At 36.6% G+C, this 12,305-nt stretch overlaps 1 protein-coding gene across 3 annotated transcripts in view; it reads right to left on the bottom strand.

Moving 5' to 3' along the window:
• Positions 1–12,305, bottom strand: part of JMY (junction mediating and regulatory protein, p53 cofactor) — a 120,371-nt gene that overhangs the window by 19,630 nt on the left and 88,436 nt on the right. For all 3 annotated transcript variants that reach the window (XM_056824804.1, XM_056824803.1, XM_056824805.1), the window contains exon 10: positions 3,245–3,555. In XM_056824804.1, the coding sequence (XP_056680782.1) occupies positions 3,248–3,555 (308 nt within the window). In that variant the 3' untranslated portion in view covers positions 3,245–3,247. The remainder of the gene's footprint in view (positions 1–3,244; positions 3,556–12,305) is intronic.

Genomic DNA, 12,305 nt, shown 5'->3' with positions numbered 1-12,305 from the left:
TGTGACCGGGACAACTAAACTATCCAATGATAAATGGTCTAAATGAAAAAAAAAACAAACATTCACCATTTTTTTTCAGTTTTCCCATAAAAGTACAGTGGAATTAATTGGCTTTAAGGGGCAGGCCTATTTTATAGATGCTGTATCAAGAATATTCTATATGTGGGGGCAGCTGGGTAGTCAGTGGATTGAGAGCCAGGCCTAGAGACAGGAGGTCCTGGGTTCAAATCTGTCCTCAGACACTTCCCGGCTGTGTGACCCCTGGCAAGTCACTTCACCCCCATTGCCTAGCCCTTACCACTCTTCTGTAAATTCTACATGTAATAATGCTTTAAGGTCCATGATTTCACCGTATTATATTCAAATCTTCTAAGTCAACACTTCACAGATCCCCAGTGCTCCACAAAGTTATATTTCTCATCATGTAACTGATTTCAAGTTCTTTTTGCCAATCTTAGCACTACCTTGGAGGGATGATAAGGTCTTTGAGGAAGAAGGACCATCTCTATCTGTTTCTTTGAAAAGGCCTAGGACAATGCCTTGTATATATAGCCAGCACAAAACAGATTTCTTTTTAAGAGGAAAAAATGAAAATGAAACCAAATGAAAGCACCACAATTGTATCCATTTCTAAATACTGTGTATGTGACATCTATACAGACAGAATTACTTAAGAATTCATTCTTTTCAAATTCAATCTCTAAAAAGCAAAGCAAAGACTAGAATCTATATGGCTTCATCTGTTTTTCCTACTGAACAGGAAGGATTTATACAAATTTCTTTCTAGGCATTTATCTAGTTTCTAGTCCCAGTGGTAATGCTTCGTCATCCATAAAATAATGCGGTTGTATTAGAAAATCTTCTTAGTGCTCAACTTCCAAGAATTCACATCTAATTTACCAAAAAGAGATCAATCAGTAGAAAGCAGGGTGAGGTCAGAAGTCCTAGGTTCACATCCAGCAGTGCCAGTATGTAACCATAAGCATGTCACCAAACTTATTTGCCTTCATTTCTTCCTTTGTAAAATAGGAATACTAGATACTAATAGCAACTCTTGATAGGCTTGTCATGAGGCTCAAATAAGATCAACATACATAAAAACATTACACTAATGATCAAACTAAGAATATGAATATATATATATATATATATATGTAATCGGTCAACAATTGAGGGCACAGATGACAGGGAGAGAATAATCAAAGAGCAACTATAACAACTTACAAATGACAAAATTGGCAGAGGCAGGATATAGTTGCTATCACTTAACATCATTGTCTGGAACGTTCCTGGAGATCTCTTCCTACTAAAACCCAAAAAAAGTTCCTGACTTGCCTTACTTAATTGCACTTTTAGAGAAGTAGAGGATATGACTAGTCAAACTCTTCTGGAGGCAGCTGGGGAAGTAGAAGCAATCGACCAGCTAGTTGGAGGCTACCATGTCATCTTAACATGGTCCAAAACAAAACACTTCCTATTCATCACAGACATAAAAGAGAATGATATGAATCCAAAAGATCAATGAAAAGATACCTCTCCATTACCTGAGACTAAAAAGGCAAGTTCATTTAAGAGAGACAGAGAAGCTATGAAAGACTAAATTCTAAGGGAAAAAAATCACAAATACAAGAATGAAAAGGAGATCTCTGAAGAGATTGACTTCAGAACTAGAAGTGGTAAAAAGCAAAGATGAATAGAAAAGGAGCAAGGTCCTATGAGAATAGTATGAGGAAGACAAAAACCCAGGAAATGAGGTGAGAGAAAGGAAAGCCTTGGGGATGAACAGGATAATGATAATGCACAGCAGAAACGAAATGAAGATACCTAGCTTCTCTTTTTATTTTCTCAATCAAGAATGACTATAAGGACAACAGAATAATGTTTCGCAGGGCAGGAAGGTATAATGCAAGGATCCTGGATTTGTAAGAGTACTGAGATTTGAATCTCATTTTTTCCACTTATTATCTATGAAACCATTACATCTCTAAGTCTCAATGTCCCCAACTATAAAATGAGAGAGGTTTGAATTAGATGAACTCCCAATATCTTTTCTAGCTCTCAATCTGTGATACTTTGAGTATCAGAGAATATAGAATTAATATCCTTTTAAGAATATTTAATTGCTCTTAATGAGTTCAAATCACTAGTATAGCCTCAACCAATTATAGCTAAGAATGTTTAAAGAATTTATTTTGCTAACTGCTCTTGGTGATCATGGAGAAGAGGGGAGATGGACTATCTTAAATGTACTACCACCTTCATCTTCATTATGGACCAACATCCAACCCGGAGTAAGGGAATGTTTCTAATGGTGGGTCAGAGGTCTCTGTGCTGAATTCTGTTCTGATCAACATTCTTAATCAACATCCTAGATAAAGTCAGAGGCATACTATGCATTAAAAATGAGGCTGAAAAAGGAGAAGAGAACTAGGTATCCTTATTTATCTTAATGGATATGTCAATAAACCCAAGTGAAATTCACAAAACTATATTATTATTTTAAACATGAGATAATTCCATTTCTTAATTTTATGTAATATTAGGTCTAATTTGTAGTTCAACTCACAATAAAGTATGGTCTAATTTTCTACATCTCCCTGCCCCTATCCCCACTGCTACACAAAAAGAAATCTTTAGGTGAATTCATTCAGATGTTTTAGTAATCATTAAATAATTTACTACACTGCCTACTAACCCTAACCCCCCACAAATCTGTGGGGGAAATGGAGAAGTAACTATTATTGGCAATTTCTTGTTCCTATGATCTAGCAAAGACTTAATACTAAAAAAGTGACTCTGTGGGAAGGTACTGTTAAAATTCAGTGCACATAGGAAGTACTATTTTTCTTTCTGATTTGAAATTATTTAGCCTAAAATAGTAACTATCAATTTCTTTAAGTCAGAAATACAGAAAACTTAAAGATACACATACATTTAGAATGTGTTGATGACAATTTGTAAAAGTCTGCTTCACTTTTAAAAAGGATATTACTAAGGAGATAGTGATACTGTAGGGATCATTCAGGTGCTTAAATACCTCAAAAACTTATTTCTCTGATCCACTGATTTAAGGAATGAATAAATGTAAAAAGTTTATTATTCATGACAATGTAGTAAGAATATGGTAAACAATATGATTAAACCATCAAATTATAACTCAACTTTAATTACCCATATTACTACCCCCAAACAACAACAAAAAAAATCTTTTGAAAATATTTTTGACAAAGACAGGATCATTTACATGTTAGTTTTCCCAATCTGTGCAAGGCAAACTCTCTTCTTCATCCTCAGATTCTGGTGACGCTTCTTTAATTCTTCGAAGTGCTTCATGAATGCTACGTGTTAGTGGGTCTGTATCAGGCAAAAGCGTGAAGGACTCTCTCAAAACTTCCTTTTGTACCTTCTTCAGTTTTACCCCTTTCCTTATCTGTGCCAAGATGTTATTACTATCATCTTCATCAGGAAAAGGAGGCAGAGTTCGTTGTTCAACCTTTTTCAGATGAAAACTACCACGTTTCAAGGAAGCCAGTACCTCATCCATTGGTGAACTCACTTTGATAAACAAAAACAAAACAGATATAATTAGAATTTCCACAGTCAAATTTTTTAATCACTATAAATTTCAATAAGCTAATCTAAGATGGTTACAACAGTAGAAGTATTTATTCCTACAACTTCTAATGACTTTCAAAGAAACTCCTAATGACTTGCCTAGAAAAATATTAATCTTACTTTGGTTAGTTTGTGCATTGGTATTCTCATACCTGGTAAGCAAACAGAAATTAGACTAGAGAACTGTTGTCTTTAGTGATATAAAATGTGATTATGTCTTAATGGTGTCCAAGATATTCCCAAAAGTTTGCCTTCATAAAAGGCCCTGGAATTTGAAAAAATTTTTTTTTCTCAAGACAGCACTAAGGAGGCAGAGTCAAGATGGGGGCATAGAAGCAGCAAAAGTACAGAACTCTGAATACCCATCCTTACCAATTACAAACTGAATGCTCCTAGGGGACTGAAAATCAAAGCAAACAACAAGACAGAGCCAAGGAACCCTCCTGTTGGACTCAATCCAAAAGGTACTTCCCCCCAAAAGCCTGAATTCGAGAACACTCAGGTTTAAGGGGAAAGCAGAAAGAAGGTCCCAGGACATCCCCCCCCCCCCAACTAGAGTGTTAAGCCTCAGGGGCAGCGGATACCTCTGGGCGGGCAAAGGAGCTTGTCTGGAGGGTGTACCTTGCGGGCGAGGCTGTGCCAGGCTCAGAGCTTGGAACACAGGCAGTAGGGAAGGAGCTGGAGAGGCAAGGAAGAGCAGGCAGACTGGTCACAGAGATGGAGACACTTTATATTGCTACAGCCTTCCAGGAGGTTTTGGCCTCAGGGTACATCCAGCCCAACCCAGCTGAACATAATCCCATCAGGAGTCCTCAGAGCTTAGGGAGGCCAGGACCCCTCCCCCCTTAGAGTGCAGGGCCCTCTGAAAGGACAGGACCCTCAGGGCTGGCAAAGGCACAGAGGTACCTTGCTGACTGTGCTGTGCCAGGCTCAGAGCATGGAAGCAAGGCAGTGGAGAAGCAACTGGAGGGAACTGAGAGTAGTAACAACCGAAAAGCCAGCAGGCAGGGGAGGTCAGACCCTGGGGCTTCCCCGGGAAGACAGCACAACTGCGTACAACGGACAATTTGTCTGGGGCTAAAGCCTCAGACCATCAGACAGATACACTAAGAGCCAGTCCTCCTCACTCAGAATTCTGACTGGAAAGGGGAAGAAAAACCATAGTGATGGCAAACAGTATAGAAGTGAAAGACTCCAAACACCAAGAAAAGCAAGAAGGGGATGACTTTGGACACATTTTATGGAGCAAAAATACAAAATACAGAGGAGATAGAAGAGGAAACACAAACAAATGCTCCAAAACCTTCCAAAGGAAATGGAAATTATCCACAAACTCTTGAAGAATTTAAATTAGAAATTATCAAAAAGATGTCAGAAATAAACAGTAATCTTGATATCATAACACATGATATCATCAAAGAAAACTGCCCAGAGATTCTAGAACAAGGGGACAAAATATGCATTGAAAGACTTCACAGAACATCCTCTACACTAAATCCCCAAAAGTCAACTCCCAGGAATGTAAATGCCAAATTCCAAAGCTTCCAAGCAAAACAAAAAAATCTTTCAAAAGAAGCCAGAAAAAGACAATTTAGATATAAAGGAACACTAATCAGGGTCACATAAGACCTAGCAATTTCCCCTCTGAACAACTGTAAGGCATGGAACATGATATTCAGAAAAGCAAGAGCTGGGTCTTCAACCAAGAATCAGCTATCCATCAAAACTGACTATATACTTCCAGGGGAAAGTATGGGCATTCAACAAAATACAAGATTTCCAAGTGTTTGTAAAGAAAAGACCAGAGCTCTGTGGAAAGTTTGACATCCAAACACAAAGAGAAAGAGAAACATGAAAAGGTAAATATGAAGGAAAGGGAAAAGGAGAAAAATGTTATCTTGTTCGTTTATTCAAACTCACTTCTATAAGGACTACATTTATATCAAATTATATATATTAATATGTGGGGAAAATGTGATGTGTAACTCTCAAAAATTGTATGCATCATTATAGTCGTAAGAAGAATCATGCATAGGGAAAGTTTGGGGCATCAAGATGATATGGAGAAAGGGGGGGATAGAAAGAAAAGGGAGGGGGAATTGTTGATGGTACTAAGATATACTCCAAGAAATAGAAAAAAAAACCTAAATAGAATAATCTTTCTCGCACAAAGATACACATGGGAAGGGGAGGGGAAGAATTCTATAGGAAGGAGAGGAAGAGAGTTTTTATTTAAACCTTACTCTCAGTGAAATCAACTCTGAGAGGTAAGAGCATCCAGATCCATTGGGATCTTGAATTTTATCTCATCCAACAGGGTAAGGGAGAAGGGAAAACCAAGGTGGTGGTGGTGGGGGAGGGAACACAAAAAGGAAGGGAAGGAGAGGGGGGAGGGAAAGGGAACAAAAAGGGAAGGGCTAGAAAGGGAAACACATCAAGGGAGGGGACTAGGGGGACTGATTTAAAGTAAATCACTGGCTTAAAAGGTTATAGCTGAAGAAGAAAGGTCAGAATTAGGGGAGGATATCAAAATGCCAGGGAGTCCACATGTGACAAACATAACTTTGAACGTGAATGGGATGAACTCACCCATAAAATGTAGATGAATAGCAGAATAGATTAGAATCCAAAACCCTACCATATGATGTCTTCAAGAAACACATATGAGGCGGGTTGATATTAACAAGGTCAGAATTAAAGGATGGAGTAAGACCTTTTGGGCCTCAACTGATAGAAAGAAGGCAGGATTTGCAATCATGATATCTGACAAAGCCAAAGCAAAATTAGACCTGATTAAAAGGGATAGGGAAGGTAAATATACTTTGTTAAAAGGTACTATAGATAATGAGGAAATAGAAGGAAGTTACAAGAATCCTGGAAAGGGAAGAAAGGGCTTTAGTGGAACTAAATTTGAAGTTGACCCCTGGGTGAGTCATTGCTCAACAATTTCAGTATGACCATGAGGATCAAAAAGTGAGGATGAGTCAGATAATGCCAAAAACTATTTATTTGGCTAGTCAGGGAGAAGATACTTATGAAAACAAACCAACATGTATGCACCAAATAGTATAGCACCGAAATTTCTAATGGAGAAACTAGGAGAATTGAAGGAGAAAATAGACAGTAAAACCATATTAGTGGGAGATGTGAACCAACCACTATCAAATTGAGATAAAAACAAATAAAAAATAAATAAGAAAAAGGTAAAAGAAGTGAATGAAATCTTAGAAATATTAGAGTTAATAGACATATGGGGAAAAATAAATAAGGACAAAAAGGAAAACACCTTCTTCTCAGCACCAGATGGCACATTCACAAAGATTGACCATACACTAGGTCACAGAAACATGGCATACAAATGCAGAAAAGCAGAAATCATAAATGCAGCATTTTCAGATAATAAGGCAATAAAAATAATCATCAGTAAGGGTACATGAAGAACCAAATAAAAAATTAATTAGAAATTAAATAATATGATACTCCAAAATTGGTTAGTTAGAGAACAAATAGAAACAATTAATAATTTCATTGAGGAAAATGACAATGGGTGAGACATCCTTTCAAACCTTATGGGATGCAGCCAAAGCAGTACTCAGAGGAAAATTCGTATCCCTGAGTGCATATATTAACAAACTAGGGAGGGCAGAGATCAATGACTTGGAAATGCAAATCAAAAAACTTGAAAGCAAACAAATTAAAAAACCCCAGAAGAAAACCAAACTAGAGATACTAAAAATTAAGGGAGAAATTAATAAAATCGAAAGTGATAGAACTATTGAACTAATAAAGACTAGAAGCTAGTACTTTAAAAAAATAAACAAAATAGACAAAGCACTAGTCAATCTAATTAAAAAAGGAAAGAACAAAAGCAAATTAACAGCAACAAAGATGAAAAGGGGGACATCACCTCCAATGAAGAGGAAATTAAGGCAATCATTAAAAACTACTTTGCCCAATTATATGGCAATAAATATACCAATCTAGGCAAAATGGACGAATATATACAAAAATACAAATTGCCAGGACTAACAGAAGAAGAAATAGAATTCTTAAATAATCCCATATCAAAAAATGAAATCCAACAGGCCATCAAAGAACTCCCTAAGAAAAAATCCTCAGGGCCTGATGGATTCACAAGTAAATTCTATCAAACATTCAAAGAACAGCTAATCCCAATACTATACAAACTATTTGACATAATAAGAAAAGAGGGAGTTCTACCAAATCCCTTTTATGACACAAACATGGTATTGATTCCAAAGCCAGGCAGGTCAAAAACAGAGAAAGAAAATTATAGACCAATCTCCCTAATGAATATAGACGCAAAAATCTTAAATAGGATACTAGCAAAAAGACTCCAGCAAGTGATCAGAAGGGTAATTCACAATGTTCAAGTAGGATTTATATCAGGGATGCATGGCTGGGGTTATTATTATATATATTATATATATAATATATATATTAGAAAACCATCCACATAAACAAGCAAACCAACAAAAATCAAATGATTATTTCAATAGATGCAGAAAAAGCCTTTGATAAAATATAACACCCATTCCTATTAAAAACACTAAAAAGCATAGGAATAGAACAGTCTTTCCTAAAAATAATAAACAGTATATATCTAAAACCATCAGCTAATATCATCTGCAATGGGGATAAACTAGATGCATTCCCAATAAGATCAGGAGTGAAACAAGGATGCCCATTATCACCTCTATTATTTGACATTGTACTAGAAACACTAGCGGTAGCAATTAAAGAAGAAAAAGAAATTGAAGACATTAAAATAGGCAAGAAGGAGACCAAGTTATCGCTCTTTGCAGATGACATGATGGTCTACTTAGAGAATGCTAGAAATTCAACCAAAAAGCTAATCGAAATAATCAACAACTTTAGCAAGGTTGCAGGATACAAAATAAACCCACATAAGTCATCAGTATTTCTATATATTTCTAACATAGCTCAGCAGCAAGAACTAGAAAGAGAAATCCCATTCAAAATCACCTTAGACAAAATAAAATACTTAGGATTCTATCTGCTGAGACAAACACAGGAACTATATGAACACAACTACAAAACAATTTCCACACAACTAAAACTAGACATGAGCAATTGGAAAAACATTAACTGCTCATGGATAGGACGAGCCAATATAATAAAAATGACCATCCTACCCAAACTTATTTATCTATTCAGTGCCATACCCATTGAACTTCCAAAAATTTTTTTAATGATTAAAAAAAAAAAACATAACAAAGTTCATTTGGAAGAACAAAGGATCAAGGATATCCAGGGAAATAATGAAAAAAAAAATACAAAGGAAGGGGGGCTTGCAGTCCCAGATCTCAAACTATATTATAAAGCAGTGGTCATCAAAACAATTTGGTACTGGATAAGAGACAGAAAGGAGGATCAGTGGAATAGACTGGGGGCAAGTGACCTCAGCAAAACAGTATATGATAAACCCAAAGATCCCAGCTTTTGGGACAAAAATCCACTATTTGATAAAAACACTCCTGGGAAAATTGGAAGACAGTGTGGGAGAGAATAGGTTTGGAGCAACACCTCACACCCTACACCAAGATAAATTCTAAATGGGTGAATGACTTGAAAACAAAGAAGGAAACTATAAGTAAATTAGGCAAACACAGAATAGTATACATGTCAGACTTTTGAGAAGGGAAAGATTTTAAAACCAAGCAAGACTTAGAAAGAGTCACAAAAGGTAAAATAAATAATTTTGACTACATCAAATTAAAAAGGTTTTGTACAAATAAATTCAATGTACCTAAAATCAGAAGGGAAGCAACAAATTGGGAAACAATCTCCATAAAAACCTCTGACAAAGGTCTAATCACTCAAATTTACAAAGAGCTAAATAAATTGTACCAAAAAAAATCAAGCCAGTCTCCAATTGATAAATGGGCAAGGGACATGAATAGGCAGTTTTCAGTTAAAGAAATCAAAACTATTAAAAAGCACATGAAAAAGTGTTCTAAATCTCTTACAATCAGAGATATGCAAATCAAAACAACTCTGAGGCACCACCCTCACACTCAGCAGATTGGCTAACATGACAGCAAAGGAAAGTAATAAATGCTGGAGGGGATGTGGCAAAGTTGGGACATTAATGCATTGCTGGTGGAGTTGAATTGATCCAACCATTCCGGAGGGCAATTTGGAACTATGCCCAAAGGGTGATAAAAGACTCTCTGCCCTTTGATCCACTGCTGGGTTTGTATCCCAAAGAGATAATAAGGAAAAAGACTTGTACAAGAATATTCATAGCTGCGCTCTTTGTGGTGGCCAAAAATTGGAAAATGAGGGGATGCCCTTCAATTGGAGATGGCTGAACAAATTGTGGTATATGTTGGTGATGGAATACTATTGTGCTAAAAGGAATAATGTGGAGGAATTCCAGTGAATAATAAAGTGGAGGAATTCCTCCAGGAAGTGATGCAGAGTGAAAGGAGCAGAACCAGGAAAACATTGTACACAGAGACTAATATACTGTGGACTGTGGTACAATCGAACGTAATGGTCTTCTCCATTAGTGTCAATGCAATGTCCCTGAACAATCTGCAGGGATCTAGGAGAAAAAACACTATCCACAAACAGAGGACAAACTGTGGGAGTAAAAACACCGAGGAAAAACACCTACTTGACTACAGGGGTTGAGGGTACATGTCTGAGGAGAGACTAAATAAACATTCTAATACAACAACATGAAAATGGGTTCAAATCAAGAACACATGTGATACCCAGTGGAATTGCACATCGGCTATGGGAGAGGGAGTGTGAGGAAAAGAAAATGATCTTTGTCTCCAATGAATGATGTTTTGAAATGACCAAATAAAATAATGTTAAAAAAAAAGAAAGATGACCTCTAAAGAAAATCAGACCAGAAGGAAAAGGATGATGAAAAATCCAGGGATGAAATCCAGTCTTTAAGAACCAGAATACAACAACTAGAATTAAGTGACCTCACAAGGCAGGAGGCCACTATAAAATAAAACCAAAAGAATGAAAAAATTGAGGAAAATATGAAGCATCTCATTCACAAAACAGAAGATTTAGAAAATCATTCCAGGAGAGACAATTTAAGAATCATTGGTCTACCAGAAGACCATGACAAAAGAAAAAATCTGGACATAATGCTACAGGAAATTATTCAAGAAAACTGCCCTGATATTCTAGAACAAGAGGGAAAAGTGGAGATTGAAAGACTCCACAGATCACCTCCTGTACATAGTCCCCAACTGACAATACCCAGAAATTTTATAGCCAAATTCAAGAACTATCAGACCAAGGAAAAAATATTACAAGCTGCCAAGAAGAAGTCATTCAGATACCATGGAACCACAGTGAGGATAACACAGGATCTGGCTGCATGTACAATGAAGGACCATATATGGAATATGATATTCTGGAAAGCAAGAGAACTAGGTCTATAACCAAGAATCAACTACCCAGCAAAAATGACTATATTCTCATAGGGGAAAGTATGGTCATTCAACAAAATAGAAGAATTCCAAGTATTTGTAAAGAACAAACCAGACTTGAACAGAAAATTTGATGTCCAAGCAAAGAACTCAAAAGAATCATCAACAGGTAATTAAAAAAGAGGGGAAAAAGAAAAACAAAACAAAACAAAAAAACACTTTTTTAAAAAAGACACTCAATAAGTTAAAATGATATGTATCCCTATAAGAAAAGAGGTCATTGGTAACTCTTAAAAACTGTTATCACCTGGGCAGCTAGAAGAATTACACTTTGAGGGAACATTGACAAACTGTATATGATGAAATAAAAGACATAAATAGGTATATAAGATATATGTATGCATAAATATACACACACATATACAATTAGAGCTAAAAAAAAAGAGGTTAATACTAAAAGAAATGGGAAAACAAAAGGGGGTAAATGTATATGTCACAAAGAAGCTCATGGCGGGAGGGGGGAGAACATCAATACACTGGAAGGGTAAAGAGGTTGGAGACAGTAAATACTCAACTCGTATATGCAATGAAATTGACCCAAAGAGGGAAGAACAATCCAATCCATTGGAGCAGAGAATAGATTTGTGCTCTATAGGGGAGTAGAAGGATAACAAACAGACTGGTGGGGAGGGAAGCAGTACAAGAGAGGGAGGGAGCAGGGGGGTTAATTGTAGAAAGACTACAGGGAAAATAACGGGGGAATAAAAATGGAGGTGGGTAGAAAAAATAAAAGACTCTCTGCCCTTTGATCCAGCCAGAGCACAGAGATAATAAGGAAAAAGACTCGTACAAGAATATTCAAAGTAGCGCATTTTGTGGTGGCCAAAAATTGGAAAATGAGGGGATGCCCTTCTATTGGGGAATGGTTGAAAAATTGTGGTATATGTTGGTGATGGAATACTATTGTGCTCAAAGGAATAATAAATTGGGATTCCATGGGAACTGGAACAACCTTCCGGAATTAATGCAGAGTGAGGGGAGCAGAACCAGGAAAACACTGTACACAGAGACTCATACATTATGGTACAATTGAATGTAATGGATTTCTGCATTAGTGGCAATGCAGTGATCCTAAAAAACTTGGAGAAAATCTACGAGAAAAACCAATATCCACATTCAGAGGAAACACTGTGGGAGTAAAAACATCAAAGAAAAACAACTGCTTGAATACATGGGTTGAAGGGA

Source organism: Monodelphis domestica, chromosome 3 (genome assembly GCF_027887165.1).
Source record: "Monodelphis domestica isolate mMonDom1 chromosome 3, mMonDom1.pri, whole genome shotgun sequence".
Classification (NCBI taxonomy): Eukaryota; Metazoa; Chordata; class Mammalia; order Didelphimorphia; family Didelphidae; genus Monodelphis; species Monodelphis domestica.
This window is presented reverse-complemented; position numbering and strand designations above follow the sequence as displayed.